Source organism: Chenopodium album, chromosome 8, assembly GCF_948465745.1.
Source record: "Chenopodium album chromosome 8, dcCheAlbu1.1, whole genome shotgun sequence".
Classification (NCBI taxonomy): domain Eukaryota; kingdom Viridiplantae; phylum Streptophyta; class Magnoliopsida; order Caryophyllales; family Amaranthaceae; genus Chenopodium; species Chenopodium album.
In genome coordinates, this window is record NC_137841.1 from 64,371,639 (window position 1) to 64,390,933 (window position 19,295).

The following is a 19,295-nucleotide window of genomic DNA, read 5'->3' on the forward strand; positions in this document are numbered from 1 at the left end:
TTGATTTTTAATATGCAAACATGGCATTATTTATAACCGTTTAACACAATATATAGTGTAATAGGTATTTTTTTTACACAAGTCAATAGGTATAAGTATTAATGCTTGTCACAACTCACAATTGCATTTTCATATATATAAATAAATATATATATGTATGAAAAGTTAAAATCAAAATATTCTTTTTCAAATTAAAATCAAAATATATTTTACACACATAAATATATGTAGTTAAGTGTTATACACCACAATGTCATCAATCCAATTGAATTAGAAGTTGTTGCCTTAGCTTGAAGATGTAGTTGATTATCAACCTTCACCATTTCTACAGCTCATATGTCATCCCAACTTTAAGCAATCTCTTACGAGGAATATCAAACATCTTATCACTTTGTCGTAAATTCTTCTTCATAAAATTGAAAGCAAAATCAATGACAATCCTCTTTCCAATACCAGATGATTTGCTAGCAGTTACTTCACTTTCACCCATCATATGTACCACCCCTGCATTCCATGCCTTGTCGATCACCTCGATATCTTTCTCCAACACTTCCTCTTGAGCCCTTGTTAGCACATGTTGGTTACCATCACCATGGTGAATTTGATCACTTTCGTCGTGTTCATGGACTTGAATGCTTTCGGGATGATCCATTTGTACATAAACCCAAAACTCGTCCTTCATAAATTCCTTCAATCTGTCAATTAATAGCCTCTCAAAAGGCTCTTCCTCATTACGAGCATCAGTGTATCCATATCTTACCACACACCGGAACACATAGAGGTCCCTTGGGTGCACTCTACGAAACAGAAATCGTTCCTCTGGTGGAACTGTACTAATAGGCAAAGACTTAACTGATGCAAAGACAAGTACAGAGTGTAAAACAGAGATGTTCTCCACATAATGACCGAAAATAGGAGGGATTCCATCAACTAGCTCGGAGTAGAAGATTGCTAGCCCTGGGATACGACTACAATTGCTTTGATTAGCAAGATCCCTAAATGTATTAGGAGAGATTTTGTGGTCCATCTCGTAGTGGTACTTCTTTCGATATACATAGTTCCATATGACCATAAGGGCAAGAAAGACACTAGCTAATGCTATTGGAAAATATCCACCATGAGGAAACTTGTAGAGCACCGAACTCAAGTAAACCAACTCGACTGACCAAATGCAGCACGCGTATATGATGGCTATTGCTATGTGTTTTTTCCATATAACGAGTATAACAAGCACCATGAAACCTGATGTAATCGTCTCAGCAAGTGCAACAGCAATACCTGTCACATGATTTGATATTAGAAATATATGACACAAAAAAAAGTAAAATGAATTGAAGAAAGATTTAAGGTAACTTACCATAGGCATGACCAATATTTTCGGTTGTTCTAAAAGCAAGTGTGACACCTACACAAGCCAACATAAGGAAGTAATTAATCTCCGGGATGTAAACTTGGCCTTCATATTTGGCAGATGTATGAACGATTTTAACACGAGGGAAACATCCTAGAGCAAGAGATTGTTGGATGATAGAGAAAGTTCCCGATATCATGGCTTGACTTGCTACGATTGTAGCTAGAACAGCTATGACAAACATTGGCCAGTATAATGGACCTGATAAAACAAATTAAACCAAATTAAGGTATGTAAGATATACTGTTTGTTTATGTTAGATGAAAACACCATTCATAAAAGCATATTACTATAATGTGTTATATCCTTATATGTCACAATTGTATACAAAGTACATTGTTATTTACGATAAAATACATAAACGATAAGATCAGTAGAAGAAAAAATAAGAGTAACCATAATCATTCACCTGGTATGCATTCATAGAAGGTATCTTTAACTAGATTTTGGTTCAAGCGAAGGAATGAAGCTTGCCCCGAGTATGTTAGCATAAGCGCGGGATATGTAACAAAAGACATACTTAGTTGGATTGATTTAACAGAAAAATGTCCAACATCAGCAAATAATGCTTCAGTCCCTGCATATACAAAGACAATGTGAATTATGTAAGTAACAAACTTATCAATATCAGATTTTAGCAATGGGCAAATACAAGTTTATCTGCTAGATAAACGAAAACAAATTTTTGTTAATCTGATGGCATTTTTGTAAATATATTGAAAAACCGTGGTCAATTATTCAGTACTTTTGGTGAGCTGTCCAATTACTGTTTGCAACTTGTTTTTACTGTTTGGTGAGGAAATTACACATGTACCCCTCAACTAGTTCATAAAAAGACACATGTACCCCTCCACTGATACTTGAAAAGATAATTATACCCCCAGATAAACAAATTTTGTTTATCGGGGAAATTAACTAGATACAACTCTTTTAGCAATTCATCAAATAGTTAGAAATAAATGCTTAGATCCTAATATCATATATATATATATATATATATATATATATATATATATATATATATATATATATATATATATATATATTGAAAGAACATTGTATAAAATCATGAGTTAGTAGAGATATGACAAACCTGTGATACAAAGGAAGACACCACCAAGGGAGATCCAAGCATCTCTACCATTCCTTTTAAAATATTGAATAATGTACCATGGATTTACTGCCTTAATAACAGTAGGATCATATTTTATGAAATTGTAGACACCAATTCCAGCATTAAATGCAAACCATACAGTTACAATTGGAGCAAAACTATATCCTACTTTATCAGTCCCAAATCTTTGAGCTGAAAATAGTAGAACCAATATGCCTATTGATATCCAAACAACTCTTCCTGCAAAACAAAATTAAACAAATTTTAAATAATACTGTTCAACTGCAATATATAATTAAAGAAATATAGTACATTTTCATATTTATGCAACCCAACCAATTGGTTGTTGGTGCAGTGGTGATTGGAGTTGTACTTGATAGGGAGTACTGTGTGTTCGGTCCCCAAAGCAACATTTGAGAGAGGACTAAAACCTAATCACCTTGAACTGAGCTCTGAACCCAAATTAGCCCAAATTAAAGGTGAACCGGGAGGAACACCAAAAAATTTATATATGCAACCCAACCAATTGGTTGTTGATGCAGTGGTGATTGGAGTTGTTTTTGATAGGGAGTACTGTGTGTTCGGTCCTCGTAACAACATTTGAGAGAGAACTAAAACCTAATCACCTTGAACTAAGCTCCGAACCCAAATTAGCCCAAAGGGTGAACCGGGTGAAACACCAAAAAAACATATATATACAACCCAATATTCCTTTATTATCTAAAATTCAAAATGGGCCATCCATGCCTAAAATTAAAATTGGCTCATCCAAGCCTAACATATACAGACATTATTCATACACTTTACTTTGACTATGAATTATAATAATGAACGATGAAAAAAAAGACTAGAGAGTAGAGACTATACATACCTTCAGTAAAAACAGGCGAAGCTCCTTTTAACCCACTAATAGCTGATAAAACTGGAGATTAAAAAGTAGATTATCATTAGGGTGATGCTAATAAAGGTCACAAGTTGTCATAAGCAAATATTATTGTCACAATTATACACATCTATCATTTTTGACGTCCATATTGTCATCATTTGAGATTATTTTAGTATTTTTGAAAATATTTAGCTTCAATTATTATAATTAGAAACGTTTTAAATTCTTGAAGATATAAAAAAAGGACAAGTAAAGAAAACGGACAAAAGAAAATTAAATCATACAAGCAGATTATTTTGTTTATGGTCTTTAGAAATGAACTAATTTCTTATAATATAAACTATGTCAAATTAATAGTCATTGTCACAAGTAAAGTATTATTCTAAAAGATACGCCTAGCAAAAAGAAAGTTGTCCAAATTTGACTTTTATTAAGGTTAAGTATTCTAATTAAGACAATTAAAAATTCATTTCTCATGGATGATAGCTAAAATATTTTATATAATGATAATGACATATACATAATGGAGTTTAGTGAAGAACTAGGTTAAGTCCCTTGCCATGCACAGTAATAATTAAACTTTATAACAAAAATTATAAAGAATGATGTTAATTTAACAACAATTTATCAAAAAAAAATATTTGTAACAAAATAATAGTCTTTAATTAAGGATATTGATGGTTAAAGTTGTGTCTCGACAAGTGCAAATCCAATTATAACATATAAATAATAAAATAATTTTGTTTGGTTGTTCTTATAAACGTTATGCATAATTTTAAGATTTATACAAAGTATGCTACCAAAATATTTTATTCTATTTTTAATTAAAATAATTTTTAAGTTGGAAGAAAAAAAATTGATAATATTATAATAATCTTGGATAATGATATACGAAGTATTTTGTTTTCAAAAAAACAATATATACGAAGTATTTCAATACCTTAATTTTAATCTATGTTACTATATTTGTAACTAAAAGATTCCTATTATATAAAATATATGTTTAAAAAATAATAAAAAAAAATTAATTGAGTATGATTGGATTAAATGTGTTGTTAAAATGGAAATAAGTATTATTGTAGGTAAAAAATTGGAAGTCATTCAAATTTGGCAAAAAAAAAAAAATAAAGAAAGAAAGAAAAAAGAAAGGCAGGAAATTTTTTAATGATATCATGACAAGTGTCACTTTAGGTTCGTTTTTAGTATAGGTTAATTGATTCTACTACTTCAAATTATAATGTGCGCACTTATATTAATTTCAACAAGTTACAGTGAAATATCTCTTAAAAATATTAGTTCTTTCTTCAACATCCACTACGACCACTAGTTAATAACATTTTTTTTAAAAAAATAAAATAAAAATCAACCCATTAAATAAAAGTCAGACGACATCTATAACTGAACAAGTTGAAGTATAACTACTACCCCCGTTTCATATTATTTGCAGCGATTTGACATAATTAGAGAGGAAAATATCTAATCGTTGCAAACAATATAAAACAAAGGTAGTAGCTTTCCTCTAAAACTGCTACAAATGCGGCTATAGGGGATAAGTTTACCATTTTTTCTTTTTTTCCTTTTTTCTTTTTTTCTTTTTTTTTGAACGGGGGATAAGTTTACTTTGAATAACTTAAAGTAACGTAATTTGTAATTGACTCGTACTTTATAAGGAAAGATATAAAACCTGAGATGGATGGAGTGAGGACACCATCACCAATGACCAAGGAAGTAGAAAGCATTGTAACAATCAAAAGAATGTACTTGGAAAGCTTGTTGTTTTCCAAGAAGGTTTTGAGCTTCAATGATACACCTAATTGATTGCATTTGGTTGGCAATTCAAGTTGGTAGTTCGATACTTCTTGATCTTCAATTTGTTGACTAGGTAGTAAACCAACTTTTGCATTTCGACATAGAAGGGAATACAAGGCAAATGTTCCACCTATAAGTAAAAACAAAGAAACCTAACATAAATTAATCAACGACACCTCTAAAATCTTACAATTAATCCTTTTTTGATAGAATCGAATTTACATTATTACAATATTATACATCCGAGTGCATCATATAAAATTTATACTAATATTTATCTTTTTCACATTTTATTTCTTCAAATTGCAAAGAGCAATGTATACCGTGGAGAATGTTTAGATGCTATATACACTACTAGAGAACATGATGCACATACTTAGCTTAATAGAATATATTTGTACTCCATGCATCATTTTAATTCTTGAAATAATTGTTGTATGTAGTGTCTTCAATAAGTAAGTTTTTGTGGGAGCATTGTCCCACATGGAAAGAATATGAAAGGTTGGTCTTGTTTATTAACTAGTGTGTACTATGTGTATTATGATTTGTAAGCCTTTTAGTGTGGGCTTGATCATGGGCTTGTTAGTAGATGATTGGTAGTATATTAAGTTATTGTACAACATTGAACAATTCAAAATAGGATACGTTCTTTTATAATTATCAATTTTTTTTGCTAAGATTAAGGTTTTTTTTTTTTAAATTTATTTTTTATAAGGAATTAAGGGTATATTTGTTTCATCTTATTTTAACTTATTCACGGAGTATCTTATTTCAAAAGAAAAATTATTCATATAAATTCAGAAAAAATATAAACAAAAAAAATTAATTTTAAAAAAAAAATATGCTATAAAATTAAATGAGTTTAGAAAAAAAAAATTAAAATTTTTTAAATAAAGTAAAGTCAATAAAATAAATGCGAAAAAAATTTCAAATGAAATAAATTCAATTAAAATATTACAAGTATAGAATAAATAAAAGATAATATAATTTCATTGACGGTTCATATAAAATAAAAGTTCATTTAACTTCAAATTAAAAAAAAATGACAAAATCAAATAGAGCTTTATTGACTACATAACAAACAAATTTAACCTGTCAAAGAAAGAATTAAAAAAAATCCCCTCTTTTTTAATTGCAATATTTGAGATTTTAAACTATTCATGTACTCTCTTTTGAATGTCTTGCGTATTTTATAAGTTAAGAAAAACATTATTATATGGGATCTAATTAAATTCGTTTCAATAGATGCTTTTACAATATAAACTTTAATAATTTAAACTATAAAATAATTAAGATATTAATAGTGTAAAATGTAAAATGACAAGTGTTAAAAGTTTTACATTGTAATTCTAAAAATAAAAGAAGTATTATTATACTATATTAGAAGAATTATACATAAGTACTATAGTTTATAATTTATTTTGTGAAGTAATGTAGTATATTAGAAGAGATTCTTATATACAGCTAGGTATTTGGGTGTAAATAATAACCTTAGGTTGGTAAGATTGTATGGTCAAGGAGTGCTTAAGATGAACTCGGTCTTATTGATTATAATAATGATTGATTAATGATTAATGATTAGATTAGAATTAATTTCAGGTAGATACTAGTACAACGTTATACAAATAAAAGGACACGATTGCTTACGCATTTCTCCAATGCCGTACTAGCTTAGCTTACTACTGTAGTATTATAATCAATAATGTCACTTATGGTCATTTATTTAATAATGCCAAGTGTACTTTAAATACTTAAAATTGCTTTTGGAATATTCCTAAACAATGCCACTACCCTAATCATTATATTTACTCCCTTTGTTTTTAAATAATTGTTCAATTATCGAAGAAAATACCGATTAACCAAATTTTGTAAGAAGACGGTCACCCCGTCTGTTATTTTGGAGCAAAATAATATTAGTAGAAAAAAAAAGATTTTTTTTTCTTTTTTTGATAAGGTACTTAAGATTTGAGAGAAAATCCATCAACTATTTTACAGAAAAGATAAAATTGAAAAAGTGTTTTTTTGTTTAATTGCAAATTTGCAATGGCTTTTAAAAATATTCTAATTTTATAATAAAAACAAAAATAAAACAACTCTTATAATCTACTTATTACATCTCCTTAAGAATAAAATATAATCAACATTGTGATGAGATTTAGTATCATAATTGTTGTGCATCGAAATTAAGAAAATAGACAAAATTTAAGAAAAGTTATAAAATGAACTATATATTAGATAGCTAGGCCTATTCATATATATGACGTATTATATAAACTTCTTAAATTTCTTGAATTTTTTTCTAGGTATTAAAATTCAATTTTGTTTATATATACCAATAATTTATTTTGTGAAAGAAAAATATATGTACATAATAATTCTCACTTTTTTCCTGTTAATTATATACTTATATATGCGATGAGATGAGTTAGATATAAATAGATCAGATCAACCAACAAACAATACAAGGTAATGTTGTAATAACAATCTTGAAACTATCTAAAAAAAATGTTGAAAGGTTGAATTATTACATACCCTTTCCATTGTCATTGGCCCGTAAGACGATAAAGACATACTTGATAACGGGTAGTAAAGTAATGGTGTAATATATGAGAGAAAGAACTCCCAAAATATCATCTTTATGCTTAATTCCGCTAGTGAAGGTGCTTGCATAAACATAAAGAGGCGAAGTACCAATATCTCCATATATAACACCAAGACTTTGAAAGGCCAAACTTAGCACCACTGCCCAACTTGCATTCTGTTCAACCCAAAACCACAAACATACAAACAAAATAAGAAAAACAAAAGAAGAAATATTTTTTGAAACACAACGAAAAAAAATATTAGATCAATATTAAACTATTTATTTATGAAAATTTTAATCCCCTTTTTTTTGGCAATAGCATATTTATGGAGATTTTAAGATTTGTTTATGATAAACCTTTTTTTGTACGTAATCATATTAAGCTTTATTACAAGTTTGCTACATACATAATTCAAATGCATTGATTTTTATTTTATTATTTTCGGTGAAGAAATGCATTGAATCTGGATTTGCCGTGAGTATCATATGGTTAACAGACTAACAGTTGTAAGTACGATATTACAACATGATACTCCCTACTTTATAAATTTCCTAACAAGACTCGCAGGGAGTATAAATTAATTAATATGTTTTGTCTATCAATCCATGGGCACATGCTAGATTATACTTCTTCCGCTTTTTTAGTTGACACCGTTTGACTTTTACACTATTCACACAACACGCTTTGACTCGTTTTTTTGGTTTATAAATACAATAAACCATATTTATGTGAGATCTTGTTTGAATCGTTTCAATGTATATTTTATTAATATCTACTTTTTATAATTTTACAATGTTGATAATTAAATATATTAATCGTAAAAAACATGCGTTGGTAAGCGTGATAATAGAATGATGTCAACTAAAAAAACCAGAGGAAGTAAAAATAATTACTACTCCATATGTCCCATAATATAGTTCTTGTTAGTATTTTTTCATATTATTTAAACAATAGGAGGAGAAATTGGATGATATACATTACTAAAAGTGAAAAGTATAATGTTATAGAGAAAAAGTAGCGGAGAAAAGTACAAAGCATGTGTAAAATTCAAGGGTAATGTATGAAGTCGAATGAATAAAGTTAAAAAAGTGAGTGTATTTACATATTATCTAAAAATAGAAACAGAAACAATATTTTGACATTCCAAAATAGGAAAACATGAATTATATTATGGGACGGAGGGAGTAGCTTAGTTGCTTAAAAAAAACACAACTTTTACGTCTTTCTTTTTGCTTTCTTTGCATCATAAAAAAAAAATACATATATCATTCATTATGTTAAAATTTTAAAAATATTTTAATTTAATTATGGAAAGAATCTCATATTTGTTAGAATACTTTTATAGATAAGGGATATTTATGTCTTATGGACAGTTAAAATAAAATATCTAGCAAAAACAAATATTTTCTTCATTTGGGACATTTAAATCAGCCAAAATTTAAATTTTTTTTTTTAAAAATATAAATAAATAAATCATATTTTATCGATTTGTGAATGACCTCACCCATTTTGGAAGACAAAACATTTTTAAATGTTGTGTATGGTATACTATTATAAACACAAAGTTAACTTGTAAATAGCCAAATAGGTGATGTTTATATGATTATCTAGCATGATTAAACTCTATATATCTAACATAGATTTGGCTACGCTTAATAATCTAATTAGTAATATAATTGTTTTTTTAATAAATAAAATCCCAACTATCAAATTAAATGCTATATCTTATAATTTAATTATTGAATCAAAATATTAGTTTTGCGCTCCAAGCGATGGTGAAAATTTGAAATGTCAAGTGTCGTTGTCTCATGATCTGGCTGCAAGACCGGCTTTATATATAAGTGATATAATACAAAGTATTTATTTACTTTTTTTTCTTGCGATTTCATTCTAACAACTTCGCGTTTAAAAAACAAAATACTCAGAGAAATAACAATATATTAGAATTCTAAAGATGCATGCATCATGAAGCTAAGCTAGCTTCTCCAATCTCCAACCAATTTATAGTTGTTACATTATTTGTAGACACCAATTCACCAATTCCTAGGTTTCCTAGCTAAGTCATATTCTTAATTTCCTCGAACAGAATAATACCGAATCTTTATTATTCAATACTAATTTACTTTTAAAGATTGATTAAGGTACTAATTAAATATATTAGTCCCTACGTTCGAAATTAGATCTTCTCCCTAAACTTTCTTCAATATTATTCCTATTACAACCCTTGACTTTTACAATAACTCACCTTATTTTTTAGACAACACAATAGTTCAATGGTAAACACTAAATCAGAACGAACATTTTGATTTACGACCTCTACAATTATAACACTACAATTTTAGTAAGTGTTCATATAAACCCGGCCTATAAATTAAACTTGTTCAATGATACATTAATACATAAAGTTAAGACGACATGACAACTAATTTTGAAAAAACTCTACAGAGATAAAATGATACATACCGCTGTGGAATGCCCTCCGGCATGGTGGCCTTTGACATTAGAGGATTCAAGATCAAGGGAATCATGACGACGCAACCTTGTCGTCTTCCCTTGACCCTCATCAGAATCAGGATTGCTGCTTATGTTACTCTTTGGCATTTACAATAATTTTTTTAGTTTGTAAATTTTTTGTGTGTTTGGTGTTAAACACTAAAACATGGGAAGCTACTTACAAACTAGGAAGAAGTAAAGGAAGAAGGGTGATGAAAGGGTTTATAAAGAGAAGCTAGAAATGTGGGTCCTAAACATGTAATAAATTAATTGTTAATGATTCCATTAGATGCGGAGTTGTTCTTGGCCTTTTGGCAGATTTCATGAGCCGTAGGAGTTTTCAAGGTTTTTTTAATACAATTATTGAGCATTTTTAAAGTCAACGACTTAACTGCCTTTTTTAGAATACTACGAGTACCGTATGAAATAAATTATGCATATCATTTTGTCTTGTATGTTTACTTTTAAATGTTACATGTTGATTTTTACATTTGTCATGAATAAATCTGATCATTAATATTTTTTATCAGAAAAAATTTCGAAAATAAACTTTCATGGTTAGCTCAAGATATATACTTCCTTCGTTATGCATTATGTGCAACATTTTCCAAAAGTGGATGTTACACATTATTTACAACAAACTAAAACTTCCCTTTTTTTAGTAACTTTTTTTTACTTAATATGACCAATGTACCCTTAGTTAGCTTTACTAACACACATTAAATAATTAAGATTATAGATTATTAACATATTAACCAAAATTAATTAATCAATTATCTAAACCCATCCCAATCTCTCTCCTCCCTCACAACCACGTCCACCACCATCATCACCAACTTTTCTCTCACTTGCCATGTAGCCGCCCCCATCCACCACCACTGCTTTTCTCTCTCTTCTCTCACAACGACGACCCGAATCCACCGGCTAGCCGAAATCCCCCACCCAACCGGCCAGCCCCAAACCCCCCTGAGCACCTCCCCTCAACTCCTGCCGCCGCGAAATTCCCCACCCAAGTCGCCTCTGTCGCCCAAACCTACCCCTACCGCGCCGAGATCCCTAGAAATTAAAACCCTAGTCCCAGCCACCCAAACCCTAACATTGCTTCTTTATTTCCTCACTTTGATTAGAACCATCGCCGATCAAGTCACCGACCTCCTTTTCCATGATATAGTCGCTGATCTTCCTCGAAATTGAAACCCTAATTAAATATTGATTAGGGTTTGCAGTGGTGAGAGAGTGTGTAAAGGGTGGTTTTGTGGTGGTTGCGAATTGGGTGAGCTGACAAGGGGAAAACTAGGTTGTTATCTAATCTTCCCTCAGTCAAACTAAATTTATAAACACTTAACAAACCTAAATACGAGTATAGAGGCAAGTCAAGGGTCGAACCCAAAGGAACGGTTATGTTCAAATGCTTTTGATTTGGGTGCCTAAGCTAAGTCGAAGCCAAAGATAAAGAGAGAATACTAACAACTAACAAAACAAGTAACTAAGGAAATAAAACACTAGGAACGGGGATCAACCAGTAATCATGTTAATTGAAACAACTTGGGAAGAGCATGTCAATCAAAGGTTGTGAAGACTAATGATAAGAGCAATCAATTGGAATCAAAGAGTTATCTCCTAATTGTTAAGCTAGGGTTCACTATGAATAACAAACTAAGATAATCACAATCAAAACCAATCAATAATTGCAATTCCTAAATCAATTGGTCGTGTCATTAGCAATTACAATGCAATCTAGCATAATTCTCAAGGCCTAATCGAATTACACACATGCAAACCATCATTAATCACTTTAATCTTTACAATCAATCAACACAATTCCCAAATTAATCACAATTTATCAATCATACAGCCAAACAACTATTCAAGAATCATCATCTATCAACTATGGAAATCAAGAATCAACAATGTATCAAGAACAATTACACTAATCAAGCATCAAACATCAAATTAAACCAAACAAACATGAAATTAAACAAAGCAATAAGGTGAGATAGAGTTAAGAATGCTCATTGATAATAGAGAAGATCTTCAACACAATTGTCACCCTTGTATCTTCAATCTCTCAATCACCATTGAAATTCCTCACTTTCTCTCTCTAAAACTACTCCTAATCTAGAGAGAGAGAGACTCCTAAACTAACCTAATCCTCCTTAGAGAAAAGAGAAACTATTCTAATCTAAAGAATTTCATGTCTCAAGAATAAAGAATACCGTACAATATATAAACAAACGGAGAAAAGAAACTAAAATGCGAATAAAACCCAGAAAGTCGCGCCCGCGGGAACTCGACCACGCCCGCGGAGATCGGAGGCTGGAACAGGGCAGCGAACCCGCGCCCGAGGGGCTAGGGCCCGCGCTCGCGGCTACTGGGTGCACGACAACGCTGCTGGGCTACGTGGCTGCTCGGGTGTGTTGCTACGTTGCACGGTTACTCAGGGCTGTTGCTTTGTTGCTCCGGGATGCGGAGCTTGATTGGTTGCTTGACTTGCATGCTTGGCTTCTCGAACTCGGCTCCGTTAACTTCCTTGAATGCACTTGAGCTCCCTCCTTGATTATCAAATCCCTGGAAACTGGACAAACCTACAAAACAAGTCAAATAAACGGAGAAGCGGGAGAAATAGCTAAGAAATGAATAAAATAATAAGAAAACCATTAAAAGCACGCATTTCTCTAAACTTACACACAAATCAAGCATTATTCCCTAAAAATAAGACATAAAAGACTAAAAACGAGCATAAAAATATGAAGAAAACCTAGCCTAAGAGTGCCATAAATGGCACACATCATGAGCTTCGTTGCGGTGATTTCAGATCTTGGTTGCGTCAGTTTCAGATCTTCGTTTTTGGTTGCGGTGGTTTCAAATCTTGGTTTTTGGTTGCGGTGGGTGAGAGGGAGTTACGGTATAGGGTGGTGGTGGTTTCGGGGATGGGTGGATGTTGCTGTTGGTGGGTGGTGTCGGGGAGAAGCCATGACAGTTGGTAGTGGTGGGCGGTGACCTTGATTAGTGAATTATCCCACTTATCTCTCCTATCTTAATCACACATCCTTTAACTTTGTTAATTAACCATTAAAAAATTTTATTTTGGGAAACGTGCAATAAGGAGGAAGTATAAGTTAAATTAACTTTTGATAAGCAAGCTAAGAAAACTTGGCAGTCTATACCTCTAGGGTATAGGATCGCTTTGGCTAAAAGTGTGATAGCTTTTCGGTAAAAAATGCTACAACTAAAAGTGAACTGACTAAGTGTATTCATATATGTAACCAAAAATAAAGGTGTACGCTCTGATAAACTGTCCAAAACATTAATAATACGGAGTATTTGTTAGAAAAATTCCATACGGCGAGAAAATACAATTAAATTGATCTATTTGATTAACAAAATTTGTCAATCAAGAGTTTATATTTGTCTTTACATGCTATAACGTTTGGGGTAAAATTGTAATTGAGAGGTTGTTGTCTTCCATTCATTCCTCCATACTTGTATATCGAAGAGTTTCAATGGAGGAACCAAACAATGACGGATCCAGGGGCGGGCCTACCCAGGCCACAACCCGCCCTATGCTGGATAAATTCAGCATATATAAATAATTCTTGTTAGTTGTTACATTGAATATACTTGGCTGAGTTGGCTTTCAAGCCTTATAGTGTCTGTTATGCTATTGTAGGTGTTGGGTTCTAATCCCACAAGCAATTTTGTTTTTTTTCCCTTTGTCCTATAGTTTTACTTTTTTTTTTTTTTCCCGGTAATAACTTTCTATTACTTCATATTTTATATGCCCCGCCCTATGTATACATCCTAGATCTGTCCTTGGAACCAAAGTTAACAAACACTTGCAAATGGAAACCCTTCCCCTTTAGATTAACCATGCTTTTTATTTCTCTATTTATAATATGTTAAACATGGGTCTGGGCCGCACCCGCAAACCAAGAGAGAGAGTCCACTTCACAAGTCCAAGGAGGTTCCATCCCAAAACCATATGGCAATAGGAGGAGTAGCCCCTTAGCCTTATAAAGTGTTTAATTCTCTCTTCTTCAACCAATGTGGGACACTTACATGTGGTGACACTTGAGAGGTTTATTCTTCAACACTCCCCCTCACATGTAAGGTCCCTTTAACTTAAGGATCACTTGATCCAATTCAATTTGAACTAGAATACTAATTGCCATTAAAGGTCCCAAACTTTGGGCCTGGAAATATACTCAAAACATTAGAGGTCCCATACCGTGGGCCTAGCTCTGATACCATGTTAAACACGGGTCTGGGCTGCACCCGCAAACTAAGAGAGAGAGTCCACTTCACAAGTCCAAGGAGGTTCCATCCCAAAACCATATAGAAATAGGAGGAGTAGCCCCTTAGCCTTATACACTACTAGAAAACTGCTGAATACCGACGGAATCTTTGCGACGGACACGAAATTCCATCGGAAATTGCGAAATTTTCGAGGGATTTTTTTTCCGTTGGAAATTTCCGACGGAAAAAAATTCCACCGTAATATATGTGCTTTCCGACGGATTTTTCCGTCGTAAATTATAATTTCCGACCGAATTTACATCCGTCGGAATACAATTTTAAAAATAAAAAATAATAAAACTTTTTTACTTAAACCTAAAACGCGTTCCCTTGCCCTAAATTCCCAGAACCGTTCCGCCTCTCTTTCTCCTTTTCTCCTCCTCCTCTTTTTCTCTCCTCTTCTCCTCTCCTTCGTTCTTAGCTCTCCTTTCTTACTGCTCCTCCTCTTTTCCTCTTCTCCTTCGGTCCTTCCCCTTCTCTTTCCTCTTCTCCTTCGGTCCTTCTCCTTCCTGTCTTCTTTTTCCTCGAGGTGAAAAATCGACCATCAACAGCAACAACAACAACCCACACATGAACATCAACGGCGCAATAACGAAGGTTTTTAGGCAAAATTCGACCATGAAAAGTCTAGATCTAGAGTTTTCATGGTCGAATTTCGCCTCATAAACCCAATATCGAGGTTTAGGAGGTGGAATAAGGTATGTATCTCTTTTTAAAAAAATTGTTGGATTTTTTTTCGATTTTTTTTAATATTTACGATGGTTGGGGCTGTTTTGGTGCCGCGGTGGGTGGTTTAGGTGGGCGGTGGTGGGTGGTTTAGGTGGACTGTGGTGGGTGGGTCGGGTTTAGGTAGACCATGGTTGGTGGGTTTAGATATAGGTTTAGGTAGGACGTAGTTCGGGTTTAGATCTGGGTTTGGTGGGTTGGTGGTGTGTGGTGGGTGGCGCTGGCCGCTGGGTTAGGTCTATGTTTGTGGGGGGGGGGGGTGGTTTGGGCTTAGGTGGGTTTAGCCGTTTAGGGTTAGGCCATGTAAGGATAGTTAAGATCTAGGCTTAGGTAGGTTTAGGGTTGGACAGGGTGGTGAAACGCGATTGGAGGTGGTGATACGCCGTGCCGGTGGTGGCGCGGCGTATTTTTTTTAATTTCATAAATGAATTTTTCGACGGAATTTCCCTCGAAAATCTCCGACGGAATTGCGTCCGTCGGAGATTTCCGACGGATTTGCCGGTGCCGGAAAAGACCCTATTTCCTACGAACCCTTTTCTGACAACCTTTTCCGACGGAATTCCGTCGGAAAGGTGTTTTCCAACGGATTTTGAGGTATTTTCGACGGAATTTTTCCGTCGGAAATGAGGTGTTTTCTAGTAGTGATAAAGTGTTTAATTCTCTCTTCTTCAACCAATGTGGGACACTTACATGTGCTGACACTTGAGAGGTTTATTCTTCAACATAATAAGGTTTTCTTTTAATTAGGCGGTGAAGCCGCTGAAAAATGATGGTGGAAATGGTCTCTTTGAATGGAGTAGCTTCCATGGAAACCCTTCCCCTTCCCTAATTTAGATTAACCATGCTTTTTATTTCTCTATTTAACACTTGCTTCTTATTTACTTATTTTGTTTTGAGTAATTAAAGTGTAACACTTAAGAAAATACGGAGGAAGTACTATACTTTCCAACAGATTAAAAATTTTGTGAATTAAAAAAATAAATCAACCGGGGCAGCCTCCAACTAAGGCGTACATATACAATATGCCTCTAGAGAAAAATAAATTAAAAATTAAAATACTAATTGAAAACCTAGTCACTTTTGATGTACGAAGGATTGACTTAATCGTACAAATTCACGAGTAAAACTATTTCCAACAGTACATGGTATATTATTGGTATATATGTATACAAATTACTTGTACAAAACTATGGGTCATATAAAGTCAAAGAATCGTTTATAGGTTGGCAAATCCATTTATGAAATCATAACCAATAATTTTAAACTACAAAAAACCATTTGAGCATTTCAAATTTTAAGTCATGTCAACATACATAGCTTAGGAAACAATAACACAAGTGTACAAACATACTTACATCATCTTAATACTTGTATTAAACCAAGGTATATAAAAACAATTAGCCTAAATCACATAAAACAAACTCCACCACTATTAAAACCTTTTTTTTTTTTTTTTTTTAATTGCAATTAAGTTACAATGCCCATAATTGCCCACAAGAACATTACAAATGATCGTACACATGTTTTTGTCACTAAATCAAGACCTAGCGGTACTTCTATGAATTAAAACTTGAGATGAGGAAATATACTTTGCACCATATAATTTCCTAAATTATTTTTGCTTTTAAATAAGCCAATTAAATGGAAATAATTGTACTTCTAGACAATGATTATAGTAGATAGTTTCTATTATTTTTGAAAACTGATAGTTTCTATTATTGATTAGTTAATTAGTGTATAAACTAAAATAATTTCCATATTACTATTTTTCAAAGAGCCAAGGGAAATCATGTATTCTTATCACGAATTGAAGTATTCCCCTCATTCCATAATATAGTATCTATTTGTATTTTCTTGCACAACTAAATTTTAACCATAAATTCACTATATAATTAATCAAAAAGAAATTATCGTATAAACTGTTATTTTATTTCTAAATAAAATCTTAAATCTGTAAAGGTGGCAAAATGAGGGTTATCAATTTTATAATCTTCTTCCTCTAAGCAAATTCTCTCAACAATCGTGTTATTTGTGTTCATAGCATAGCAATCCAATCCCATCATTAATGTATAGTGTAGCTATTATTATCCCAAGGACAAAGCTAAGATTAATCTCGTCCTAATCTAATTTTTTTTTTTTTTTTTTTTTTTTTTTTTTACTCCGTAGTATTCTAATTTCTAATCATCGATGCCTTAGGTAATTGTTCGGGCTCTAAAACAAATATTTTAGCTAGAACTCTCAATATTTGGTTATTTTGGCTTTAAGCTTGCCAAGTTAACCTTCACTTTTAATAATTATTATTTGTTGAAGTTATGTATAGAATGAAACGTATCAGCTGAATAAAAAAACGTATAAAGTATAAATTATGAAGTAGAAAATTATGAAGTGCTTCATATTATTAAGATCTGAGAGAATAATATCTCTATTGATTAATATCTTTACTAGATTGGAGCAAAACAACAAAATTTGACCTTTATTTTGATTTATTTTAATGAAATTATGCATTTGGAGAAGCACTCATTGAGTAATAAGAATTTGCCACGGCTGCCAGAAGTTGAATTTTTGCATACACGGATTGAACACTGCTATACATGGGTAGCCTATTTCAATTGGTACAATTATTTGTACTTAATTGTACATTATATTTATTCAATTATTTTAGGAAAATTATTTCTTCATATTCTATACAATTATTAATCTCTATCAACCGTTGAGAATCTAATTATCTCGTGTATAGTTGAAATTTATGAACAAACAAAATCAAGTACGTGCCAACCAAAAAGTCAATATATACTAAGATGATTGAAAAATAAAATAATTCACTTCACTAGATAAAATTATCACACCCAATTTATGCTTATAGTTTAATGTTTAATTAGTAAGAGTATAGTTGATTGATAAAATTATTCTTTTTGAACATTATTGACGTTTAATAAGCTTGATAATGGTAGGTTAATAGTTTAATGCTTCATCGATTTGATACAATTCATAAAATTATGTAATTACGTAAGACTAATTCCATTGATGGTGATATAATATACCACTTTTCCCACAAAGTTTTATTGTGACGAGGGTAATAGATATTGATACATATATATTGTTCTTTATACCAAATACTCCTTCCATTTTTTTTTAAAATGCAACATTTTAACTCACACGGGGTTTTATATGATTTAAGTTGAACTTGTTATAGTATTGTTTAACTGAGATTTGATAAATTAAAAAAAGGGAAATTCCCATTGGTACACCCGTGGTTTTGACTTTTCCCATTGATACACTCTAAAATTTTTGCCTTCCCATCGGTACACCCATGGTTTGGTCTTTTTCCCAACCGTGACTAACACCGTTAAAAAGTATTTCATTAAGTTAAAATAATTAAAAGACTATAATACCCCTTTTAAACATCTAATGTCTCGATTTACGTGTTGAAAATTATTCGGTTAAAGTTTTGGGAGTCCTAGTCGTTAAGGATCCAAATTAACCTCGAAATTTGCAAAAAAAAATAACACAAATGTCTCATATGCGTGTCAAAAAGTCTCGATTTGTGTGTCATTACTTTTTTGTGATAATAATTGTTCGATTAAGGTTTTAGGAGTCATTTTAATCCTTTATGGATCTAAATCGAACTCAAAATTGTCAAAAAATTAACAAAAATATCTCATTTTGCACGTCATGATATTTCTTTTTTGTTTTTCATGAGACGCAAAATGGGACATTTTCGTCAATTTTTTTTACAATTTCGAGTTAGATTTAGATCTTAAAGGATCCAAATGACCCCTAAAACATTAACCGAACAATTACTATCACAAAAAAGTAATGGCATGTAAACCGAGACATTTTTGACACGCACCTGAGACATTTGCGCTATTTTTTTTTTTGCTAATTTCGAGGTTTAGATCCTTAAAGACTAATATGACTTCCAAAACTTTAACCGAACAATTTTCGACACGCACATCGAGACATTAGATATTTAAA

General features: G+C 31.9%; 1 protein-coding gene across 1 annotated transcript; it reads right to left on the reverse strand.

Moving 5' to 3' along the window:
* Nucleotides 1-325: 325 nt before the first annotated feature.
* Nucleotides 326-10,406, reverse strand: LOC145556253 (potassium transporter 5-like). Its single transcript, XM_081617905.1, has 8 exons — nt 10,269-10,406; nt 7,753-7,978; nt 5,096-5,350; nt 3,397-3,447; nt 2,505-2,765; nt 1,821-1,988; nt 1,358-1,612; nt 326-1,278 (listed from the first exon to the last, which is right to left on the reverse strand). The coding sequence occupies exons 1-8, from the start codon at nt 10,404-10,406 to the stop codon at nt 326-328; spliced, it is 2,307 nt and encodes a 768-aa protein (XP_081474031.1).
* Between the last annotated feature and the right edge of the window lie 8,889 nt (nt 10,407-19,295).